The sequence below is a fragment of the Euprymna scolopes genome, unplaced genomic scaffold (genome assembly GCF_053919585.1).
Source record: "Euprymna scolopes isolate OS-2025 unplaced genomic scaffold, ASM5391958v1 sca35, whole genome shotgun sequence".
NCBI lineage: Eukaryota > Metazoa > Mollusca > Cephalopoda > Sepiida > Sepiolidae > Euprymna > Euprymna scolopes.
This window is the reverse complement of record NW_027633380.1, coordinates 46,453-73,963: the sequence shown is the minus strand read 5'-3', so window position 1 is coordinate 73,963 and position 27,511 is coordinate 46,453. Positions and strand designations below refer to the sequence as shown.

Here is a 27,511-nt window from a genome sequence, read left to right as displayed (position 1 = left end):
TCTTCCTGTTCCACATTCTTCTCAGATCTTTGGCAAGTTTCCCGTATTTGCTTCAGTTTTCTGTCCCTTTGATATTCACCCTGTAGGCTGCTGGGACGGCAAAATCTACAAATAAGCAATTTCCTTTCTGCAGGTTAATTATTATAAAGTTCATCGTCCTCGCTCGGATGAATTTATCTGTTTCCAAATGATTTAGTGCTTTTTGCTGCATGTTCGAAATGCAGTCGTTTGCAGAGTTCTCAGTGAAATGATTGCCCCGCACCGTAGTGTCTTTGTTGTTGCTGTTGTTGTTATTATTATTATTATTATTATTATTATTATTATTATTATTATTATTATTGTTAATATCATTGTTATTGGTTCACAAGGAGCTTTTACACAGGCCATAAAGGATATATCCTTGAAAACAGCCTGTGGTCTACTCTGGAAGCTGAGTGACAACAAGTCTCCCCAGTTTTCCAGTGCTCTCGACCTCTTCTGATAAAATTTACTGAATTTAATGAATTTGCATTATCGCAACAGTCGCTTCCTATCGATTTCTCGCTAGAAGCGGCCATTGGTCTCCACTGGAATTTGAGTGGAAATAAGCCTCCCCAAGGTCCCAATTCTCTTCGCACTTGTCCAGCGGAAGTCAGGTCAGTGTTTTCTCTTCAGTCTTTCCGTCCAGCTTAACCCTTCTCGGCTATTTGGCATCATTCTTTTGGTCGGGTGGCGGTGATTGGGCAGTGGGGAGGGGATGGGAGAGGGGATGGGAGAGGGTATAGAAAACTTATAGATATGTATATTCAATGTTCTTGCTTCCACGAAACACTTCTTCATCTTCTGTTTCTGCAGCAGTTCGTCTGATCCGCGCATGTAGCTCATGTGCATTAGTTTCCGCATTCAAGGGCTTTCCTTAATATTTCAGTTGTTTTCATTATTGTTATTCGTTGTATCTTTCCAGTCATTTCTCTGATTCCAATTTCTCCCATTAAAAAAGAAGTTTTTATTAATATCATTACTATTATTTTTAATATTATTATTAATATTATTATCAATATTATTACTATTAATATTATGATGATTAATAATGATATTTTTACTCTCCTCCTTTTTCGGCAACCATTGTAGATGTATTTGCATTATCGTAGCTGCCGCTTACCATTGATTTCTCGTTGACGGCGACCACTGATCTACACTGGAATTTGGGTAGATAAAAGCCTCCCAAAGGTCCCAGTCCTCTTTACACTGGTCCAGTGGAGGTTTGGCTAGTATTTTCTTTGTTCCGTTTTTCAATCCTCCTTGATCCTTCTCCCTTTGGTGTGGTGTCAGTTTTTGGTGACACATGAAGAAAAAAGTTTCAGTTTTCATGATCCACCTGATACTCCTTTGAGTTTTACATCTGTAACATTTTCTGCATGTTAATGTGTACTCTCCACATTCAAGAATTTTCCTAAATATTTCAGCAGTTTTCATTATTGTTATCCATTGTATTTTATCAGCGATCCCTCTGATTCCAATTTCTCCCATTCTCTTTTCAAAGTTTTTTCGGTATTGTTCCTAACGCTCCTACTCTTACTGGTGTTATCCTGACTTTTTTTTTCATTTTCCATATTCCTCTGAGCTCTCTGGCCAGTTCACTGTATCTGCTCCACTTCTCCGTCTCCTTGATTTTCACTCTGTGGTCTGCTGGGACAGCAATCCGACAAGTCTTTTCTTTTTTATTAACTAGTATGATATCCGGTCTTCTTGCTTGGATGGGTTTATCTGTGTGTATATCCATGCCCCATTTTCAAGTACTACTGCCGATTTTTGCTTGTCCTATTTATCTGAAAGTCCTAGGATTCAATTGTAGAGATAATTGCCAGTGTACTGCCTTCTCCACGTGATTGTGTCTATTTTTATATTCTTTTGGGGCTAGTTTGATGCATGCGCTTATTATGTGGTTTATTGTTTCGTCTCTTTATCTACATTTGTCTTTGTCTTGCCGATCTTTGCTTTTATGTGGTTGGGTCTAATCGCAATTGGTCCAGAGTATCTTACAAGTGACACTGCCCATGTATTTATACCTTTAATTAATTAGATTTCTACTATATAGTTTCGTTTCTAGTTTTCTAGTTCTTCTGATGTATTTCTTTCTAATTTTCTTTCATTTCTATTGTTTTGACGGTGTCTGCTTCCAGAACACCCAAATATTTGTAACTATCACGTTCAACTAGTGCCTTCATCGCCGTTGGTTTGGGTAGTATCATACTTTCCGTTGCTTCCAAACTTCTCCGTGTCATGATCAGCAGCGCACACTTTTCCATGCCGAATTCTGAAGATTCTGGTTGTGTTTATTAGTGTCTCCAATTCTTTCTTGGTATTTGCAAACATCTTCAGGCCATTCATCGTTTTCTTTTTTTTTTTTTTGCATTTTTCCTTTTAATATCCTGAAGATGTCCTCTGCAATAGGTACGAAACGTTGATCATTTCATGAATTTATTCGGTTTTTCTTTTTTCAAAACAACATACACACACACGCACACACACACACACACACACACACACACATATATATATATATATGTATATATATATATATATATATATATATATATATATATATATAAAGCTGAACGTCTGTGTGTGTTTCTGGTCACGAATAGGCTCCTATATGGTTGACTATTATAGAAAACTGATCACATATAATGATAGATGTATCGAGACACAGGAATGGGTATGTTGATCTGGCATAATGATGATTCATTAAAATTGTTGGGTGTGCATACGCGCCTGATCCACAAAGTATGGAAATAACAAAAATTAAATATTAAGAAAAAACGTTTACAAGTGTTTTTGATGTAGATGCACAAACTAATACTTTGATAAGTATGTTTGAACATAAATAGGGATGGTATAATAAAATTGTGGGGTCTGCGTTCGCGCCTGGCCTCCATAGTATGGAAATAGGCACAAACTTTGATAAAGACTTTTCAGATCTATCTGCGTGAGTATACTTTGATAATTATGCTTCAGTTTGAAGAAATATGGTATAATAAAATTATGGGGTGTTCGTTCGCGCCTGACCTCCATAGAATGGAAATATGTCACAAAGTTTAACAAGGTTTTTTAATATAGATCCACAGAATATTGAGATAAGTGTTTCAGTGTGAACAGATATGGTATAATAAATTATGGGGTTTATCTATTTTATTTTTACTTTCATCATATTTTGCTTTGGTTTTGATACCCCCAAATTCGAAGCTATCTCTTTACAACCCTTCCTTTTCATAACCTATCATACTTTCATAAATCAGAGTACATTTTCTGTAGGCTGTTTTTGAACCCAGACAACGACGGGTACTTTTGCTAGTATATATATATATATATATATATATATATATATATATATATATATATATATATATATATATATATATATTACATCGATGGAAGATATTAAAAGAGTGAAATTATATAGAAATATATTAGATTGGAATTCACATGTCATTAAAGAAAATGAAGTCTATAGAACTGTATCCAGTCGCCATGAAATGTGAGTGTACGCATCGAGGTACCATCAACTAAGCTATCAATCTGTTACTTGAAGTGAATGAAATTATATCATATTTTAACCGAAAGTATCTATTTATTTACACGCTTAAGATATCTGTAACCGAAAGTACCCAATTCTTTTCACGGGAGAATATTGCTTTAACGCTAAGTGCAAATTATCATATATCTCTATACATACAAAGTTATAATAAGCTAGCATATAGCATATAAGGTATATAAGAATTAGGTGCATTCAGCTAGACTCGAACCAAAACATCTACATCTCCAGCAGTATTCACTACCATATGAGCTAAGGAAAACTAGATATCAAAACTTTAAAAATTAATGCAGTTTACTGTATAAATGTATATATGCTCATGCGTAAAAATACACTTCAAGTCGACTTACACCTGTTAAGTTCCAATTTTTAAGTTTTGACCTCTAAATAGTTAGATTAAGTGGCTTAAACCTAAATCGAATAAAAAATTCAAGTCTGTAAACCAAAAATTGACAGAGTACTTTTATAGAGACAGTTCTGCACACACAGACACATACAAGGTTACTTTTTTATATGTATGTACTAGCAGGCCGCTCGGCGTTGCCCGGTCGTATAATATTTAAATATTTATTTAAATTTGTGCAGATTTCCTACTTAATATTATGGAGTCAATACTTTATTGATTAATATATTGTAGCCAGTATTTAGTAGTGATTTCAGAAGTAAAGGCTTGGATGCCACCAGCTAGGAGCGAAACCAAAACATGAAATTCCCGAGTATTAGTTGTTACGTTATGAGCTAAGCTTTATGTTGTATGTTGTATTGTTTGTTCTCTCTGTAACGATGTGTATGCGAGCTGCTAAATAAATACATACGCGCTAGCTTGTTCCAGTTATTTGACAATCAAACGCAGTAATTGTTTCTTAAAAAGTGTTTTTCTTATTATTTTACCTGTCAATGTTGGTTTTTTTTTACAAGGTGGTCACCGCTTATCAAGGCCCGGAAGGAACTCGGGGATAAGAGTTATTGCGTGTAAAGTACGTTAATGTTGAGATTTGATATAGCGTCTTACTTAAGGGGGCGGTTCATCAGGAATTTGTTTATGTTGGACTTGAAGACACCCAAGGTGGGAAACAGGCATACGGAACACACAGGCGTGCACTTCTAAGAAAGAAGCTTTGTTCATGGAATCTACGTTTTGGTTTTGGCACAGATAAAGAGCGGGGCAAATTATTGACAGTGGTTACAGCTAGACGAGTGTTTTTCTCAGACGAGCACCTGCCATGGAAGTAACGATAGAACAAAGACAGGCTCCCCACGTCTCTCCTGTGGGAGAGAGATTGCAGGGAAGATAAAAAACCATCCCCAACTAAGTCACGAAGTCTATTTTGTACTCTGTCAAGGCAGGATAGAGTGTTTTTAGCAGCTCCTGCCCAGATGTGGCAACAGTACTCCATCCTTGGACGTACTTGGCTTTTATATAAATAGAGAATTGCATCAGCAGTGAGATATCTTCTGGAGCGGTGGAAGGATCCTACCATTTTTCCAGCGACCTTGGCAATATACATGTCAATGGTCGTCGGACGTATCAAGCAAGGGTGATAGAAGGTGGGGTTGGGTTGACGAAATAACGATCGTGTGTCTCATTCCATCTCTCTTTCTCTCTTTTCTCTTTGTCGCACCTCTTGCTTTTATTTGCAAATTTTATTCGTTGTTCTCTCAGAGGTCAATAAAAAAAGATAATACAAAGAAAATACCGTGTCGAACTGGTACAGATATGTACCAGTTCGACACGGTATTTTCTTTGTATTATCAGAGGTCAATATGTCTGTCAAAGTCCGACATGGTATTTTCTTTGTTCTCTGCTTTGTGTGTGCACGATCTCCAAGTTCCTTTACCCAACATAAATACTAAAAAAAAAATAACGTTGTTTTACCTAGAAATGTATATTTACGCGTGCTTAGATAAACATTTTAATCGACCAAGTTCCACTTGTTTTTCAATTTCGACCCCTTCGCAGATATTTCTTTACTGAAGAAAAACAAAAATTAAATTTATTCCACAAGTTCAAATCTCTTATATATATATATCTAGTTTCAAGTCGGTAGACTAAAATTTGAGAGAGGAGTTTTGTAGATACCGTTTCTCAGACAGACAGACATACAAGTTTACTTTCCTTTTCGAACGACTCTCGTATATATATATATATATATATATATATATATATATATATATATATATATATATATATAGTATCCAAAAATTAATTATCTATTTTTAAACATTAATTTAGACTAGCGGGACCTGTGAAAATTCCACAGTGGACTCTTTCATATGTAATATAATGATGTTGGCATTTTGTGGATGCTCAGCATAAATGGAAACGTCCTGATATATATATATATATATATATATATATATATATATATATATATATATATATATATATATATATATATATATATATATATATATTGTAGCTATTTTGTTAAAACTGCATATGTATTTATCTAAGCTAGCCGGGACGTCCAGCATAGCCCGGTTGTAAAATACGCTTTATATATATTTTGATTGATGTAGATTTTGTATATATTATTATAGTAAATGTTTCTATCGATTGTTTTATACATTATAAATTTGTGATTTCAAAAATAAAAAGTATATTAAAATAACTCTTATACCTCAGCTGGACTCTAAAGCAAAACTTATAAAGAAAAAACATATATGTACATATGTATATCTAAAGCCAAGAATTCTTGGTAAAATTATTTATTACAAGAAATGGAAGGTCAAAAACGACAGCAACTCGGAAGAAAAGATGTAAGCGTTACACACAAAAGAACACACACGCTACCGTATTAATATATAGATATATTATTTTAATTGGAATTCATTATTGAGATGAGTATTACTTATATTAATTTATTTATTGCGGACTCTCATCTTTATTAGTTGTTGTTTTACAAATGGTATATATATTATTTTAATTGGAATTCATTGTTGACAACTAATAAAAAATGAGAATAATAGTCCGCAATAAATAAATTGATATTAATTTAGATGATTAATTTTAACACCTTATATATATATATATATATATATATATATATATATATATATATATATATATATATACGAGAGTCGTTCGAAAACGGAAATACTCTACCTTTTTTTTTATTTAAAAAGTTGAAGAGCTACGAAGACGGCAGTTGTACCAAACTTTTTTTCTAGATAATCATCATCTCTCAATGCTCTTTGGCTAGGAATTCAATAACGTATTTTTTACTTCTGACGCACGTCCATGACAGGAGTGTCTTTCTTAGTATCTCGCACTGTTAATATCTGCAACAGAGAAATGAAACTTTCAGGTCAGGATGCATAAGTTCAATGATCATAACAATGCAATCTGCAACCTCTATGTTGGTTGGTTAGTTGTCTTTGTTTTACGGCATATCAACCCTTTTCGGGTTATTTAATGCCGAATCCAAAGATTTTGAAGAAAATTTTTTAATAGACTATATGTGTTGTTTTCATATCAGTTTCTATTTAACCCATAGTTGGGACCCTAACAGGTACTACCACTCCGGGTCAGATTGGACCTGGGAGCAATGGTAATTAAAGGGTGGCTCCACACTCCCCAAAGCCCGCAAGCTGGGACCTCACCATCGGATATAGTTTAAGGTCTATGATCCATTTGGGAGGAAATAAAAAAAATAGGAAGCATTAATTTTGGAACGCCGTTTGTACGTATGTAAAGAATATAAAACTCATTCAAAAAGCGTTTTATTCAATAAGAATTACGTGACATGTTAAACACTGAAGATGAATTGTATTATTCAATGAATTGAATATTTTATATAATTGAACTCTAAAATTACTTTTCTTCTTTCAGTTCTCGCGTTGGTTATTCCGTTTGCATCATGTCTATTACGTAAGTATAGTACTCTCTCTCACTCTTTCTCTCTCTCTCTCTCTCTATCTCTCTCTCTCTCTTTATCCATCCCCTTCTCTGTAAATTCTCGCTTTATATTTACATGTAACCTTTAATATATTTTGTGGATTAAAAAAAAAAAAAAATTTCAGCTAGGTTTTAGACGTGATAGCAAAAATCTATTCCTACGAAGACATCGTTGTAGAGCATCCAGCCTTTTGTTTAGAATTCACTATTTAGTATGCTTCCCGTAAACATAAACTGCATCTTTTTGATTTACCAGGTTTATACTTTCTACCTTTATCTACGATTGACCATTTGAATTCAAACTCTTTTTTGTTTTTATATTATCCCTTAACCCAATCACGTAATGCAGTTGGGTTCCTTCTTTTATTTCTAATATAAGTTTTAGTTCCATCGCCCCTTTTATCAGCATCACCTTCCCTATTAGTCTCATTGTCCGGTTCATTTTTGAAGGATGCAACATGGTTTCTGAATCTTTCCTTAAAGATGCACCCGTTGCTCCAAGATATATCTTCTTACTATTATCTTAGATAAGATATATATATATATATATATATATATATATATATATATATATATATATATATATATATATATATAGTAAGTTATAAAATGTATATGGCGATTAAGCTACACTGGATATTCGGCGTTTCATTCATTCTAGGACTCTTCAGCCTTATGCGCGAATTCTGTGGTTGTTTATCGTTTTTATATGCTCCTCTTCTATTGAGATTGAAACGCCGAATATTCAGTGTAGCTTAATCGCCATATATATTTTATAACTTACTAACTAGCTCTACCTACGTATTGAGCACTTTTGAAGTAAATACTTAAAGTTTACGCATAAATCTATACTTTCGTATATAAATTTATGTGAGTAAATTAAGTATATATATATATATATATATATATATATATATATATATATATATACACACACAACACGACAGATTTATTCCTTTTTTCCGATCTTTCTGGATATCTTTTCCATTTGCCGAGCGGTAATTTTACACCGGGACAAATATACTAACAGTATTTAATAACTAACATGAAAATAAATTAATAAACAATAAAATAGGAAAATCGAAACTAAAAATAAAATTTAAAAAAAAATGATTCGCCCCCAACCCTCCTGTACCCATCTTTATAGCTAATTAAAAAAAAACTATTAATACACCAAGCCTCAAAGGAAAAAGGAAAAGAAAACTGATGATAATCGGATGCACCGATAGAAAGCGCTCGAGAAAAATATGGCCGAACAACAACTTTTGGGCGCCACTCTATATAATAATAATTTTACAGTATTTATGAAGGGTATAAAAATGACTATAGGCATTGATGTATGTATAAAAATGAGAAGCGTAAAGAGGACGTACGAATTTATGGAGTAGTTTTCTGGTACTCGATCGTTTTTTTTTTTTTGGTGAGAAGCAACTATTTATTAGGTCGGCTGATGAGAACTTGTTTTAACTGACGATTTGTCCGAAACATTAGCATGTCAAGTATTACGACAATGTAAACTTATTTGTAGTAATACAATTGTATATTGCTTTTCTTTTATTGAGAACAATAAATAACCTCGTTTCTTATCACTTACAAAGTCTCTGTATATAAAAAATATAATTTTATTTGCATTTGTAAAAAGATTGTTAATTTTTTTTTTAATTGTAAAAAGAAAATGTCAATAAAGTTATATATTATGGATAATTATTAAATCGAAATTTTCTATTTTCAGCGTTCAATACACCGGAAGAGTCTAGTGAGTAATATGATTTATTTCTCTCTCTTTTTGTTTGTTTGTTTGTTTGTTTACAACTTGATTAAAGGTTCCCTACTTCACCCTTTCATTTTTTCTATATATAGTATGATTCTTGCAAAATATACAAGACCATCACATTTGCATATTATATTAAGAAAAAATTGATTTTATCAAATAGCGGTATCGTAGTTGATGTTTTGTTTTAAGTGTTCTATTTAAAATTGCTATTTAATAAACTTTAAACAGCAATTATATTAATAACATATTTAATTTAATTTAATTGGAATTATTATTCCAACATCCATTTTTAAAAAAACCTTTTTTAGAGTTATTTGCCCCTAGAAATTCGGAACATAAACAAACAAACTATTCATCAAATAAAATATATTGGTAATCTCAATAAAGTTCTAGCTTGAAAAAATAGTTCCGTGTAGATAGAAAAATGTTTGGCTTTTATTAGCTGTTTTTTAATATTCAATAAAAAAAAACACTTACGAACAAAATGAAAAGTTTTCCTTTGTTTGTTTTCATTATTCTTTATACAAAAATCGGTAAATTTTTACGATGTGACCCAGCGCCTAAAAAAAAGAAGAAAAAAAGATCCACTGCCACCCCCTCCGAATTCCACAATTATTTTCTTTTTTCTTTTTTCACGTTAATCTCATCGATGACAAACTTAACTTTCTAATTAAAAAAAGGTATAATTTTTGCGACAGGACCCAGCATAACCCCTAAAAAATGAAGATCTACTTTGTTTCCTAATACGTTAAAACAGCCTTTATAAATAATATGAAAAAAGAAATTTAGAAAAAAAAAATAACATGTTAGAGTTGGAAATCACTTTTGTATATAAATTTAACGTTAAATATAGCACCCACTTTTTGGCTTCCAAGCGTTCAACGAAACATGTAACCTCTAGCATTTTTCAAGTTTGGGGATCGAGGGAAGCGGTAAAACATGGCAATACAATTTATTTTTGTGGGGGGGAGGGAATTACATTTGAAACATAACATAACGATAAATTTAATTACTTTTTATTAGCATATTCTGTACTTTCAACTGACAATTTCATAAACAAAACGAACCCCAAAATATGGGGTGCAAGGAGGATTACATTAGAAACATAAAATGATGAAAAATTTAATTTAGTTGTTTTTGGAATTAATTTTTGTAGATCATAATTTTTTAGGGGATAAACGACGTTCGGTCACGTTGTAAAAATTATTACAGAATCTTTGACTGCTTCGAATTCAAACTTTAATCTTTGACTGCTTCGAATTCAAACTTAAGTTTGAATTCGAAGCAGTCAAAGATTCTGTAATAATTTTTACGACGTGACTGAACGTCGTTTATCCCCTAAAAATGATGATCTACAAAAATTAATTCAAAAAACAACTAAATTAAATTTTTCATCATTTTATGTTTCTAACTAACTAAGTTTGAATTCGAAGCACACACTTTTAAAAACAAAAAGCCCCCCCCTCCCCTGAAAAAAAAAAACAAATCGAAAATGTCCTTTATTCACAAAAAAAAAACAGTGGAAAAGGGCTTTTACAAAATTAAAAAAAACGGACGCGTTAATGTTTATAAACGTTATTTGTTTTAGGTTCACAAAATCGTGAGTTTCTTAGGACAATGGGCAAAACTGTTTCAAGTTACCTTTTATCCTTCATTCCCGTCCAGATTCGAGCCTTGGCATTTTTTTTTTTTGAGATCGCACGGGTATTCGCTGCTATTTTTTTTTTATTGAAACAAATGTAATGATTTATTTTTAGTTAATTATTTTTGCGGGGGTCTTTCCAGTGCTCATTAACCGGAGAATAGTTTCTTCTCTTTCTATCCCTTCTGCCGACATATCTGATGGAGAGGGTATCTCGTACTTCTTCTGTTTTGGGGCGATTACATTTACATATTTTTATCCGTTCTTTTATTTTTGGAATTCTTGCGGGGGTATCTACGTTGCCCATGCTGAAAATGATTTGGATACAGGTGTGTTCCAAACGGAACTTCATGTCAACCCAGGCAACGCCGGGTATCCATGCTAATATATATATAAAAGATGCTAACTGAAAGATGAAAGAAAATAACTTTATTTTAACATCAGGCAATAAGGAAAGGTAATAAAAGCGGAAATAATTTTTAGAACATGGTATTTCGAAGTCAAATGCATCTCTTCAGAAGAGGATAAAAACCAACACCATACACAATTTAATATATAAATAAATATAGTTATAACATCTAGATTAAAAATTAAGTATACAATTTAATATATCTGTATGTATAAAAATCAAATGTCTGGATTATTACAAATCGATAAACTAGAAATTTACACCTCCGTTGTCCGTGAAATTTTATAACAGTGACTGTTTCTCATCTAACTGTGTTTATAAATGCTAAAAAGTAAAAAATATTATAAAATTAAAAAAAAACTATTATTTGACTTCGTTTTTTTTTCGTTCGACAATTTTGAAATAACGAAAAATTAACGATTCTGACTACACATGCGTATAAAACAAACTTTTTTTTTAATCGTTAAAAGAGTAACAGCGAAATTGTAAATTTAATAAACAAAACATGAGTAAAAAAAAATTGTTTGTACTTATGCATTTAATGAACTATAAGGAAAAGGGAAAAGGATAGACAGGCAAAGAGGGGAATAGTAGAAAAAATAGAGAAACCAAAGGAAAAATGCTTAAAAATGTAGAATTTGATAACTCAGTTTGTGTCTCGGTTTTCTCAGGAATATGGCATCCAGAGAAGAAAGAAAGAAACAAACAAATAATTCGATCGGTGTAGGCGTGTTCCTCCTGGGCATAACAACATAACGAAGAAAAAAATACTCGCCGGGGATCGGCAATATATATGTATATATATATATATGTATATATATATATATATATATATAATATATTTACACACAAACATACACACACACACACACACATACATATATATATATATATATATATATATATATATATATATATATATATATATATATATACACCCAAAACCTCGAAAGCCGTTCTTAACATGGGAAGGTAGGGTGTATTCCTAAAGTCGTTTTTAACATGAGGAGGTTGAGGTGTTTGCTGGGGTGTTTGCTGTGGTAAGTCGTAAAAATTACCGAAGTTGCTATTATTTATTGCAAAAGATGCTAAAACTTTATTTTTGTGACAAAAAAAACATGTTATTTTCTACAAACATTTATTAAGAAATACAAATGACTATTAGGTTTTTTGTTTTTTGAGTTTTTTATTTAAAATTTTACTTTACTTTTTCTTTTACAAAGCGTTGTTATTATTTCCTCGGTAACGATCGACTTTATCCGGCTGTTGACGTTATGCGCCAGTGAAAGTCGAACGCTGAGAAAATAATTACACAACACTTAAAGTTTAATTCATTCAATCAGTCTTTGGAAAATAAATATTGAAGATAAAGTGGTGCTTATGCACTTACGTTACCGTGATATTTTTAAAATTAGTATTTACACGTTAAATTCAGTTTTTAAAATATTTTTATGTTAATTAAATTGTTAGGTGAAAGTAAAGATAACCCAGTCGGTTTCTAATTTGTGGAAAATCTAGCTTCCGAAAAATAAGTTATTTGGATAGTAACAAAAGTAAAATGGCCCCAGTCTCGAAGGATTTCTCCTCTACTGATCGAGGAAAAAAACGGAGAAGTGTACTTCACCCTCTGTTTCTCTCCCCCTCTCTTCCTCTCTTAATAACTCTCACTCCATCTCTCCCCATCTCTCTCTCTCTCTATATATATATATATATATATCAACATCTCCATCTCTCTTTCCGCCACTTTCTCTCTCTAATTCCCTCTATCTTTCTCTTCTCTCCTTTCCTCTGTCTCGCTCCCTCTCTGTTTCTAACTCTCCCTCTATCTCCCTCTATCTCCTTCTCTTTCTGAATTTCCCTCTCACTTTGTCTGTTTCTATCTATATATATCCTGTCTATCTGTCAATCTCTAATCGCTCATCCTATTGTAGTCTCTTCAATTAATTACAGTGAATAAGGCATTGTCAAAAATGAATAAATCTTATTTTAGTCACCTAATTTACTTATTGTGAGAATAGAAGTAATTTTGAAATTACTGCTACATTGAACAGCACCAGGAGTAACTGGTAAAACCTTTCTAATTAACTTGATTTTGGCAGCCATTCAGTGACAAAATGGCATAGACATTTTTTTACACAGTGATCACCACTTATCAAGGCTCGGCAGCCACTCAGGGATAAGGGTTATGACAAGTACATTACGTTAGTGTGGAGATTTGATGAAGTGTGTAATTAAGGGGGCGGTTCATTAGGAATTTGTAAACATTGGACTTAAAGACATCCAAGTTGTAGTCCGGAGGGAAGCAGGCAGATGGAACAGAGTTCCACAGGCGTGCAGTTCTAAGAAAGAAGCTTTGTTCATGGAATCGGCGTTTTGATTTAGGCACAGATAAAGAGTGGGGGAAATTTTTCACAGTAGATTCAGCTAGACGGGTGTTTTTCGTGAAATATTGGCAAGGGGGGACCAGAGATTGGAGTTCAGACGAGCACCTGCCATGAAAATAACGATAAAACAAGGATAGGCTCGCAACGTCTCTTCTGTGGGTAGAGAAAAGGGCATCCCCACTAAGCCACGAAGTCTATTTTTTACTATGTCAAGGCAGGATAGGCTGTTTTTAGCAGCTCCTTCCCAGATATAGCAACAGTATTCCATCCTTGGACGTACTTGGCTTTTATATAGATAGAGAATTGCATCAGTAGTGATATATCTTCTGGAGCGGTAGAAGGATCCCACCATCTTTCCAGCGACCTTGGCAACAGACTTGATGAACGTGTTCCATTTCAGATCAGGAGTAATGGTCAAACCCAGAAGCTTGTCAAAACGCGGGGCCTCACCCAGACGAGAACCATCCATCACAATTGATGCCAGCTGGGGATCAGAGCGTTGATGATGTAAGGATAGGATATATTGCTGCATGTGGTATACCTGCGATCTTGCTATCAAGTAGAACTACTTATTCTACTTTGAAACTACTAATAAACATTCAATTTTACAAAAATCTCATGTTCAACATCTCCAAACGATCCAGTGTGGGGAAAATATTGCAGAAATGCTAACTTATTGTTTGGGATGAATGCACAACGGTAGGCAAATAATCACTTGAGGCTCTTGGTCGATCGTTGCAAGATTTGCATGGCAATGGCAGACCATTTGGAAATACAGTAATATTGCTTACAGGAGATTTCAGACAAATGCTATCTGTAATTCGTCAATCAACACCTGCAGATGAAATAAATGCTTCCCTCAAATACTCTACCTTTTTAGTGCCATGTGAAGACATTAGACTTAACTCAAAATATTTATATCCAGTTGCAGACTGCTTGATCCGCACAGAAAATTTTGCATCACTTGTGGGAAATGCTGGCTGATCCGAGTTAAGGCTTTTAACTTCTGTAATCTTATTACATCAAAAGAAGAATTGGTTAAAAGGGTTTTTTCCCAGATATTCAAATTAATTATACGACTTCCACTTTACTGAGTAAATGAGCTATTCATGCAGCTCAATACAAAGACGTCGATGCACTTAACGCTATTATTCAACGTAAAATTCCAAGTGTCACATACACATCCATCGACACTGTTGTGGAAGCCAATAATGTTGTTAATTATCCAACAGCTAGATTTCCCAGGGATGCCTCCGCATATACTGCAACTGAAATTGGTGTACTAATTATCATGCTGTGAATTATAAACCAATTCAAGCTTTGCAATGGCACATGGCTTGCAGTATAAAAAAATCAACAAACAATATCATAGAAACAACAACCTTAACAGGACCTTGCACAGGTGAAGATACCTTATTACCAAAAAACACTAAAAAAATTATCCAGTTAAGTGGAAAAGTAACTTATCTTGCCTTTGATAGCATTTATTTGTTATATATTTGTTTTTTGACAAATTTTCGACTCTATGTGCATAGTAATAAAAACCCTAATGTTTGACCGAGAAGCGCCACCTGTCGACAGTTTAGTAAAACGATCCAAGAAAAAATGGTCGCCGTTCGCATAATGCATAAGTGATTTTTGTTATTTCGTGAACACAAAAAGTGTTAAAACAAAATAAATCTTTATAAATAAAATATTAGTTTGATTATTTGATAATACAAGAGGTGTTTCTCTTTTTTGTTTGTTTCGTAATAACACAAGAAATTTTAAGAAAATAAAGTATTTTTTATATAAATATATGATTTTGTTTTTCGTGTCTTCCGTTCGATTTTGTTACATAATCAACCGTATCCACTTCCAGTAACTTGATTTTATCGGAGCAGTGATCTTGGACATTATCCAAAGTATACAAATTTATTTTCTTTTGGAGGGGGTGTCGTTTTAAACTGATCTGTACCACAGTATTTTCTTTAATTTTCTATTTTTAAGCGATTATCAAGACCCGTTAGATGTGATGCCCTCATATCTGACATTATTTTTTGTTCTCACGTAGAACTCGACGCAATTTTTTTTTTTACTCAATAAACGCTTCAAAAGAAATTGAACCACTAACAACTTAGCCAGCTAGGTAGAAAAATCAATTTTGCCCTTTCAAAAACAACAGTAAATAAGTATAAATATTTTTTTAAATAGTATGCAGTCTGTAGTCTCGTTTTTGAACAGAATAAACGCTTTAAAATAAGTGAAGCAACTAACAGTAAACAAGTAACACATATATTTTTTAATATCATGTGGGGTATAGTCTCTTTTAAAAACAATATCTCCTTCAAGAACGGTCATAAAATGTGTTTTCAATCGATATTTATTCGATATGGAACAAGTTTTTCTACTTATTAAAACGGGACGAGTTTTCCGGGTTCGAGATTTCCGGGTACGAGTTTTCCAAAATTCATATATATATATATATATATATATATATATATATATATATATATATATATATATATATATATATACTCCTATATATTTTCTTTGTGTATTGATATTTATATTGAAACTCTTTTTTTATCTATTTTAAAAGAAAATACAACTTTTTTTATATATTCAAAGATATAGCTAATTTGTATATTCTTTTAAATATTCATTTTAATTACTTTCCTGTTATTTTTTTTCGGTTTTCTTATAGGATTATCATTACGTGTATATTCATGCAGATATTCTACATGATTTATACTTGCTTAATATCTGCGTAAAAAGTTTACAGCAAATACAAACCTCTTTCTGTATGTATGTATCTATGCGTATATATATATATATATATATATATATATATATATAGGAAATTTATTACTGTGAGTCCAGAATGAGTTTACAAATTGTTTCAATTAGAGGAAAATCCTCAAAGAGAAGAAAAATCCAACTAGCATCATCAGAATTCATAGATGGACTAAGTTATAAAGTCAAATAAAAATGGAAAGATCGTAGATAAAGGGGAGTTAGAAAAGAAGGGGGAGTGGTGGGGAGAGGACGTTGGAGTTTAAAGTAGTAGGAGTGTATTAAAAAAAGAGAGGGTTTTATAATTAAATATTAATTATGTGTAAATTCTTATATACGTGTTTTTTAACGGTTTAAACTTAAAAGACGCTACTTTTGTTGATAACGGCATAAGTAACAGTTAATTTAAAGGATCACCATGGCAACAGGTTGGAGAGTTAATGTTAGTGAAGGAACGGGTTGAAAATGGGGTTTAAAGTAATTTAGCCGGGCGGGGAGAGATTGAAAGATATTTATTGTTTATAAAATGGAAAGAAAAAGAAAAGGAAAAATAAGTTAATGAATTATACTTTACAGGTTTATTTTAATAGTGTAATGATATATATAATTAAATATAATAAATAAATTAGCCGGGCAGGTAGAAATAATACGTTACAGGTTTATTTTAATAAAATAAAATAAAATAGGTGAAGGAACGGGTTGAAAATGGGGTGTAAAGTAATTTAGCCGGGCGGGGAGAGATTGAAAGATATTTATTGTTTATAAAATGGAAAGAAAAAGAAAAGGAAAAATAAGTTAATGAATTATACTTTACAGGTTTATTTTAATAGTGTAATGATATATATAATTAAATATAATAAATAAATTAGCCGGGCAGGTAGAAATGATACGTTACAGGTTTATTTTAATAAAATAAAATAAAATAGGTGAAGGAACGGGTTGAAAATGGGGTGTAAAGTAATTTAGCCGGGCGGGGAGAGATTGAAAGATATTTATTGTTTATAAAATGGAAAGAAAAAGAAAAGGAAAAATAAGTTAATGAATTATACTTTACAGGTTTATTTTGATAGTGTAATGATATATATAATTAAATATAATATATATATAAATAAATTAGCCGGGCAGGTAGAAATTATACGTTACAGGTTTATTTTAGTGAAATAAAATTAAATAGGTGAAAGCTTAAGTAAGTAACTTAAATAATAGAAAAAAAAGAACATTTTTAATAAGTAACACACAAATATAAGCACACGCATAAATATGTACAGCAAATGCACATACGTAAATGGGGGAAAAGCACATGCGTGATCACACATACATATATATATATATATATATATATATATATATATATATATACATATACATATATACACAAACATACATATACAAACACATATATATATATGTACACATACACAGATACGTAAAAATACACGCATATATACATATATAAACATATATGCAAATACACATACAGATGCAAACACTTACACATACATATATATATACATATACATACATATATATACATATAAATATAAATTAGCTGGGAGGGGGGGGTTGAAAAATATTTTATAAATAATTTTTAAATTTTCAGGCGTTGTAGTTGAAGGAAAGAGAGAAAGAGAAAAATATAAATTAATGAATTATAAGTTACAAGTTTATTTTACTAATATAGAAATAGGTAAGAATATCAGTAAGTTAATCAAATAATAAAATTCATAAAATTATTAGGGAGATATTTATAATAAGTGAATAAAACACATACACACAGAAAAACACACACACAAATATACATGTAGAAGATACGTAACCAAATACAAATATATATAAAAAACACATACATATACACACATGTAGAAGATACGCACAAACACAAATACATATATATACATACATATACACACACACATATATATATACACACATATAAATACATACATACACACACATATACATACATATACAAACACACACACATACACACGCACACACACATATATATATATATATGTGCACATATATATACATATATATATATATAAATTAGCTGGGCAGGGAGAGATTGAAAAAATTAATTTTTTGTTTTTAATTTATTATTTATAGTTTTTTGAATTGTCGGGCGTTAAGTTGAAAGAAAGAAATGAGAAATAGAAGGGTAAATAGGTGAATTATACGTTATAGGTTTATTTAATAAAGTAAAAAAACTAAGGATATCAGTAAGTTAATTAAATAATAAAAATTAATATAATTATTAATAAAATGTAGATAGTAAGTAGATAACAAAAACACACAAATACATACACATGAGTACACATGTAAAAAATACACACATCAATGGGGGAGGAGCATGTGCTTGAGTATATGTACAAACACAAATACGAAAAATATGTAAATAAGCTTCGTGTTAAAAAATATGATAATTATTATTGAAAGAATTAGTAAGAGGTAAATATAAGAGAAAAGCGTATTATATATGTTATATGTAGATGGTAAATTAAATAATTAATTAAAATAGAAGGTAAGTAAATGATTAGTTGTTAACAAGCAGATAATAGACCGAGAGGCAAGTCGAAGGATACCAATTGTGATAAGTACGTAATTGAAATAATAGAAATCGAGACCTAATTATGGAAATAGCCAATAAGAGACTATGGGGCGATAACCTTTAAATAATGACATAAGGAGTGATTAAGGCAAAGGGGGGGGGGTACAAAAATGAGTTTGGTAAAGAGAGATGTAGCTAAAAAATGGTGGGATAAATAGGTGGGGGTTCTGTGGAGGGGTTCTTTTAAAATGAATGGGGGACTATATAGTTTAGGTTGTAAATAGGGTGTGTGTAATTCGTTAGTGTTAGATTTTAGAGGTGGGTTATAGTTATTATTAGAAGGGTGAGAAGTTGCTTAAGAGGTGGGATTTATAATGTTTACAATTAAGTGAGGTTTCAGTTTTTTTATTTAGAAGTTTATCTCTATCTCTAAAATTAGTAATCAGTAATTTTTCAGTTAAGCATAAATAACATGGGGAGTTTAGTGATTTACAGGTACTAGCTCTATTAAGAATTTCCCAGCTAATAATTGGGGTGAGGTTGTTTCGGGTAAGTAGTAGATAGTGGTTAGTTAATGAAGTACTATTTGGGTGGTTGGGGTTATTTAGGGAGCATTTATGCACTCTAAATCTGTCTTTGAACGTGGTGCTTGAGAGGCCAATGTAAAATTTTTTGTTTTGTGGGTCTTCAGCAGGGGCAATAGTTGCTTTGTAAACCACATTTGTTGAGAGACAATTTTGCTGGAGCGGGCATTGGGGTTTGTTAAGGCAGTTACAGTTATTTTGACCATTGTTATTATAGTTGTGGTTATTTAGTATTTTATTGTTGTGTTTTTTAATTTTATTTTCTAGATTATTTGTGCAACTGTAGCTAAGCTTAATAGTGTTCTTATTAAAAAAATTTTATGTAGAATATTACTAGGGGGGAAGTGGTGATTAAGAAGCATGAAGAATTTTTTACCTAATTTAGTTTTTATCATATTATTATAGGGAGGGTTAAACCAGAGGACTTTGCGGGATCTGTTATTCCTATTTGTATTGTTGGGTTTATTAGGGTCCAAGTATGTAATATTAGGGTTGGAATATCCAGATTCCTTTAAAGCATTTTCAAAGAAGGGTTTGTGTAGGTTAAAAATGCTGGAGTTAGATGAGTTTGTGCTAAGCCTTTTTTCTATTGATTTAGGGATATGTTTAATAATGTGTTTGGGGTTCCATGGTGATCCTTTAAATTAACTGTTACTTATGCCGTTATCAACAAAAGTAGCGTCTTTTAAGTTTAAACCGTTAAAAAACACGTATATAAGAATTTACACATAATTAATATTTAATTATAAAACCCTCTCTTTTTTTAATACACTCCTACTACTTTAAACTCCAACGTCCTCTCCCCACCACTCCCCCTTCTTTTCTAACTCCCCTTTATCTACGATCTTTCCATTTTTATTTGACTTTATAACTTAGTCCATCTATGAATTCTGATGATGCTAGTTGGATTTTTCCTCTCTTTGAGGATTTTCCTCTAGTTGAAACAATTTGTAAACTCATTCTGGACTCACAGTAATAAATTTCCTATATACTGCTCTGACTACACATTGAGCACTTTAGTCCGGTTTTTTTTTCACCACTGGTAAATAAATATATATATATATTTATATATATATATCTGTTTTTAAAAAATTGCCTACCAACTCCTCTGTCAGTTTTTTGGATTTTAGCCAAATATATATATATATATATATATATATATATATATATATATATATGTGTGTGTGTGTGTGTGTGTGTGTGTGTGTGTGTGTGTGTGTGTTTTTAATGTGAGACGATGTATAATAATTTTTGCAAGCAGAAAACGTCGCCGCTCATACACACACATATATATAATTCAAAATGCCGCAATAGAAACATATATTCACTATTCACTGTATTCATATATAGTGTATTCGACTCCATACGAAACTTTATATTTGGATTTTAGCCAAATCATTTTTTTTATTATTTGTTATTTAAAAAAAATATTTTCCACCTTAAATTTAACTTATAATTCCGAAATGAATTTATAGACGTTTAGATAATATATATATATATATATATATATATATATATATATATATATATATATATATATATATATATATATATTAAAAGATATATAGTTTATCTGGTGCTGATGCAGAGAGTGATCCGCGCTATTTTTTAAATCGTATTTCCACGTTTAATTAAAGTTTTATGATGTTTTTTTTTATATTCAATTGTAAGGTTAACGCACAGAATAGGTACAAAACACCCTCCCCTCCTCATGTTAAGAATGGCTTTTTATATAATAACGTTATTATTTCAGCATGGATCACTCTCTGCATGAGTACCGTTTATCTTAATAGATATTCAATAGATATACCTTATTATAACCATAATATTGTTTTAACATCCATTCTAACAATTAATACATTTGGCTCATTTATTTGAAACCACTTATCAATCGAATAATGATCACTTGTTTCAACATATACAGTTTATTTTGAGATCAATATTTGGAATCTGATTATTATGAATACATATTATGATTATTACACATTTATCTTTCCTATCCATATACTAACTTACGTAGCAAACTAAATAAATATTACTATCAAAGTATAAGTTATAATACAATGATCCACTACTATTCCCTATTCTAATTTAATATTTAATCTTTCCTCCCCACCTAATTATATTATATAGATGTCCGCTCTTTTTTATCACTCTACAATTAAGTACTATGTTATGTGAGATATATTATCATACTTACCTTCAATGTTTATATTAAATATTAATTTTGATATATCTTGTCATCCTATAAAAAGCCACTTTTGTGCGTGTGTGAGTTCCTACCTTATAGGTTCGGAATCGGCTGAGTCTATCTTTTACACATTTCACACAATGGTAATTTACATGTCTGGCCGTGTTCTTCGATAAGGTTTGTACAGAAATTTATACGATAAGTATCGAAACTCGAAAAACCCTATCCTTAAAATACTGTTTTTCTTCTTAGAGATACAAAAGAAGAATTTTTACAGGGAAATATTTTACATTACAGCGGCCAAGTGAAGTTAATGAAATCTCAGCATATCATTCCTTCTTAAAAATGCATTATAATTGTCATCTAGAGATATATCTCAGTGGTAGAGCATTCGACTACCTATCGAATGATCATCTGTCCAAACCAGGGTGTACCCCAACATTTTATTTTATTCGTTTTCTTATTAATGAGTTTAATTTATTATGAGAGAAGATATACCATTTAAAATCGCCGCAAATCATTTCTTCGTTTGCATATTTTAAAACTATTAATCAGATGTGACTTTTTCCAGGGCATCCTCAAGCCCAAATATCAGCTGAAGTGATATTGTAAACAAACACAGACGAAATTTGATGAACGACAGTATAAATATTTTATTTATTTATTTATTTATTTGCGATTTACTCCACAAGGCAAATAGAGGATTGATTCTATAATAATAATAATAATAATAATAATAATAATAATAATAATAATAATAATAATAATAATGATAATAATAATACATACATACATACATACGTAATCTGCATGAATCAAAATATAATGTTTAAGCACATTGTAAGACCGGGTAACGTCGGTCGGTGAGCTAGTATACATATAATTATTTAAGACCAACAAACAATTTTACTGTAAGAAGCAAAAAAAATAAATTCTTGAAAAAAAAAAACAGTGTCCTTATTCTACAATTGAACAATGCGTTTGTATATTCGTTACGTGAATTTGTAAATACGAATATGGAGAGAAATCATTATTTTAGTCGAAGTTAGTGGATGAAAACTTAATGGAAAAAATATAAAAGCTGGAAAAATTGAATCGATATGTTAAAAAATATATGAATAAAATTATTTCAAATTATTTCAATTGATATATTCTATTTTTTTTTCTTTCAGTGTTCACCACACACGACGACTCAAGTGAGTAATATCGACTACTTTCTGTGCCGTTTATATCATTCATATATTTTCACATACACGCGTACACACATATATATCCACAAACACACACATAAACTTACACACACTCACACACATACATACACATATAATATACATATATATCAACACTATCAAACCCACACACACACATATATATAATTCAAAATGCCGCAATAGAAACATATATTCACTATTCACTGTATTCACTATATTCATCATTCACTATATTGCCCTGTAATTACATTGAGCTTCTTAAATAAGGATTGGTATATAGGATAAGGAAATAAAATATATTTTCACAGATATATATATATATATATATATATATATATATATATATATGATTGCTGCATCTTTCCAAATGATCGCCGTCACATCTAGTTCTCCCAATCTTATCGTCCATACCATCTCAGATGACTCTGCACTCCTGCAAATTTTCACATCTTGAAGCAGATGTGATATACAAATTGAGCAATTTTCACTGAGTTGGCTTCCTCCTGGGGGTTGAAGGATGTCACATGTCTTCCCGAACCAGCAGTAGTCTTAAAAATTTGCTGCATATAAAACAGATCATTTGGTTTGGATAAAATAGGTGTAAAGTTAACCTGAACAGGCTTTTTGTGCGACTTAAGATCGTCGACGTAGCCAGCTTTTGACAAAAGCACTCGTTCACAAGTGTCGCATTTCCAGCTCTGTGTGTCCTGGTTAAGACCATCAATTAAACGAAGCTTTCGCCACTTCGGCCTTGCATACATACATACATACATATATATATATATATATATATATATGTGTGTGTGTGTGTGTGTGTGTTTTTAAATGTGAGATGATGTATAATAATTATTGCAAGCAGAAAACGTCGCCGCTCATACACGCCATGAATACCGCAGACCGGAAGTCGTAGACGCGAGCTCATTAGTTGATCAATGATTAGACTTTCTTGTAAGCGATATTCGAATGTATTCTTCTGCTCGAGTCTAGGACTTCCGGCTTGCAGCTTCCTTGTGTGTAAGCTACAACGTTATTTGTTTGTAGATATAATTATATCGATTTGCTTGCTGAATTAACTTGTTGGATGATATCGTCATGGCGAGTGTATAGTACTACGTGTGAGATACTTACTTGGCTTATTAGTTCGATGACTACGGACTATTCCGTGGTTTTATAGTTAGTCATTACTAGAGCTATGACAAGAGAATATTATTTTATTTACTTTGACTCTCGAGTATATATCAGTTAATATCGTATATGCTTTTAGATAGAGTGATGTGGTTTTCGATTTATTTATTGTGTCTATGTCGGGTATATGCTCGAGAGTAAAATTAACTATAAGAATATTCTCTTGTTATAGCCTTTATTGTATTTGGTGTGATGGATGACGTGGCAGGGTATTCATCACGCATGCAACCCGACTCTGGTATCAAATCTAAAAAGAGGGCGAAGCTCGCGCCTATGTCTTCATGTTTGCGGCTTTGGTGGACAGTCACACGTCGGAAACATTAGTGGCAAGATCAGGAAAGTGGGATTTGAAAAGACAGCATTCTAAAATAAGAGCAGTGGCTACACAAAAAATGCTTGGTCAGCTCTGTCGGCATTCCCCGTTAGGCGGGTTAAATAATTAGCAATAAAATAATCCCTTATGAAAGAGTGTGAAGGAAAGTTGGAACCCTTAGTGCTTTCCAGAATCATACCTTAGACATAGAAAAAAAAAGAGAATATTCTTTTCATTATGTTGACTCTCGAGTATATACTAGTTAATGTCCTTATATGTTTTTCTATAGAGTGATGTGGTTCCCGAGTGATTAACTGTGTCTGTGTTGCATATATACTCGAGAGTCAAAACAATAATAAAAATGAATGCGTATTTATTTGTGTGTATTCTTCCTCACAAGTAAGAAATAGTCGGCTGAAACTATCTTTCGTAAAGGGTGAAAGCACCTGTCACTTCTGACAATCTCACGTTATTTAAAATTAATTCAGAGATAAATAATCAACTTAGTTTTCGTAATCATACGTGTTCGATCTTTTTTTCCAGTTGTCTTTCTGTACTGATCGATGTTTTTTTTTGTTTACTTTCTTATTTTGTTTCTTAACTTTCCAGAGAGAGACGTTTTATTTCGATCTTTTTTATATTTGCTTTTGTACGTCGTTATTTCATGTGAAAATGACGGAACTCGTACACTCGTATATACATTAGTATCAGTAACCAAATTTGAAACAAAGGCAGAACACAGCTGTATTGACAATGCATTTTATTTTTATCAATAATCAAGTTTTTTTTATTTTATTGAATTCCAAAAAAAAAAAATAGTAAATGCACAAATGCATATAAAATACCAACAGACAAAAAATCAATTCGGTGCTGTTTAATCACAAATGTTAAAAAAATGCCTGAGTGTGAAAACACACACAAAAAATGTGGGAAGATCTGAGAAAAAAAAACATGTGGGAGGATCTGAAAAAAATGCACCGATAAATAGTATTGATAAACTTATTCTCATTATTTTTAAATTGAAATATTCTATTTTTTCAGCCGGTTTTACAGAATCATGTAAGTAGATCTTCCTTATTTATTCTTTTATTTAGAAATCAAATCAACTCACAAAAGGTATTATATTACATTATTTCGACAAATTATGATTTATATAAATAAATACGTTTGAGTGACCTTATGTAAGTAGTGACTTAGTTTGCGCGAGTGAATTTTAATAAGGGCCACATTAGTACATGTCAGGATAACCTATCTGCAAACAGAATTATACCCAGAAACAAATGACGTGAATTGAACTGAGGTAGGTGACAAGACGTCAAACTTCCTAGACAAAACAGCAATCCAACGATAGGAGTATAGGATATGACGTCACGTTTAGGGCGATAGAAACAAAGGTTTTCAAACCAGTCTCGCCACGGGAAGCGTACGAATAAGTCACGTTCAATAATATAGAAATAGTCTAAGTTGAATATTACCCCGAGGCTCTGTCCGTTGTGTCAATTATTTCTGACGTTAGAAAGATAGTAAATCTAAGAAGTAAATAATAATAATTGATATGCGGTAAAACATTCCCGTTTATCAGGATGGACTTTTGTTATCGCTGTTTCAAATTTAACTTAAGTCAACTATATGGATGAGATGTATAACTGTGCCATACATGTCCGTAGATAATACATAAAATGTTAAGTATATGTATATGCTTATATATTTCTATATACAGAATTCACTTCTTATAATATTCAATTTAAATTCCGGAACGCAACGGCTAGACGTATGGTGTTGTAGTGTATGATGCACTTAGTTTACTTTATGTTATGCAATAACTGTAAAAAGGATGTAGTACATATTATGAACATTTGGATATTATGTTAAATTTTAGAATCGGTTTTACTTAATCAATTAATACATATTCCTCGAGTTACAGGTTCTTTGGAGGTTTTTAAAGAATTTTTTTTCAGATTTTCTGAGTATTTTAGAAAGATTTTAGGGAGGATAATATAAGTTCAACCTCCCATTTGAACATTCAAATATATGAAATTTGAGTTGACTTCGATCCATAATAATTATATATTAATTAAGTAAAATTTCTGTGAATTTCAGTTCCTGCTTTGAGCACTTTAATCTTAAGCATTAATTTTGAGACATGTTTAACAGTGTTGTTTTTAAAAACGCGGCACATTTGGCAAATGAAAGTTATATATACAAGAAATATGTTTTTTCATAAATTACTAACAGGGAGACTCGACGTTTTCCGAAATTGAATTAGAATCAACGACTGTGTCATACTTGCTATACTTTTATTGTCATCGAAATCGCCAATTTCTCAATCAAATTGATTTATTGCCGGCTCTAGTAAGGAATCCACCATGGTGCATCGGGAGTAAGCTTCACATGACCCCCCAGTAGTAGCTTAGTTCATAATACATTGTAGTTTACATTGCACTGTAGAGAACTTACTGTTTATTTTATTAAATTATTTTTATATATAACGGCTTGAATTAAAGTTCTAAACGCAAGAGACAGATCTAATGGTTCAAGTACCTACTGTTGATTTGATAAGCCTAGCCCGTCTGCTTTTGCGGTGATAAAACTTCTCATACACTTGTTGGCCTGTATAAAAGTGTTATCGTTGGTAAAAATCGGACTGTTCCTTCTTTAATCGGATTTTTTTTTTTATATTATCGATTTCAGATACTTATCGGTGGAATTCCGTTATAAAACCTATCTAATAACACTTCCAGGTACATAAAGTATATTTGTGTACCTACAGATGTGCCAAATGTCGTCGGTGCAGAGAAAAAAGTGCAATAAAATTTGAACAATAAATGTACCGCTTCAAATTTCCCGCTTTTCTAGTGATCGCGTTGTACAATGAGAATTATGTAATGAATTCTAAACATAAATTCTAGCATCATAAAATCTTGACGTGAATCTATAGTATAAATCTCATCTGTCTGTTTAAATGTGTTTATGTATGTATGTATGTATGCATGTATGTATGTATGCATGTATGTATGTAT

At 31.6% G+C, this 27,511-nt stretch overlaps 1 protein-coding gene across 2 annotated transcripts in view; it reads left to right on the top strand.

Annotated features, from left to right (window-relative positions):
- The window catches only part of LOC145274318 (zonadhesin-like), a 75,336-nt gene that overhangs the window by 4,529 nt on the left and 43,296 nt on the right, over nt 1-27,511 (top strand). Inside the window, exons 2-5 of one of the 2 annotated variants that reach the window (XM_080127399.1) lie at nt 7,407-7,445; nt 9,205-9,228; nt 22,955-22,978; nt 25,533-25,550. In XM_080127399.1, coding sequence (XP_079983525.1) covers nt 7,407-7,445; nt 9,205-9,228; nt 22,955-22,978; nt 25,533-25,550 — 105 coding nt within the window. The remainder of the gene's footprint in view (nt 1-7,406; nt 7,446-9,204; nt 9,229-22,954; nt 22,979-25,532; nt 25,551-27,511) is intronic. The other variant, XM_080127400.1, reaches the window with a different exon arrangement.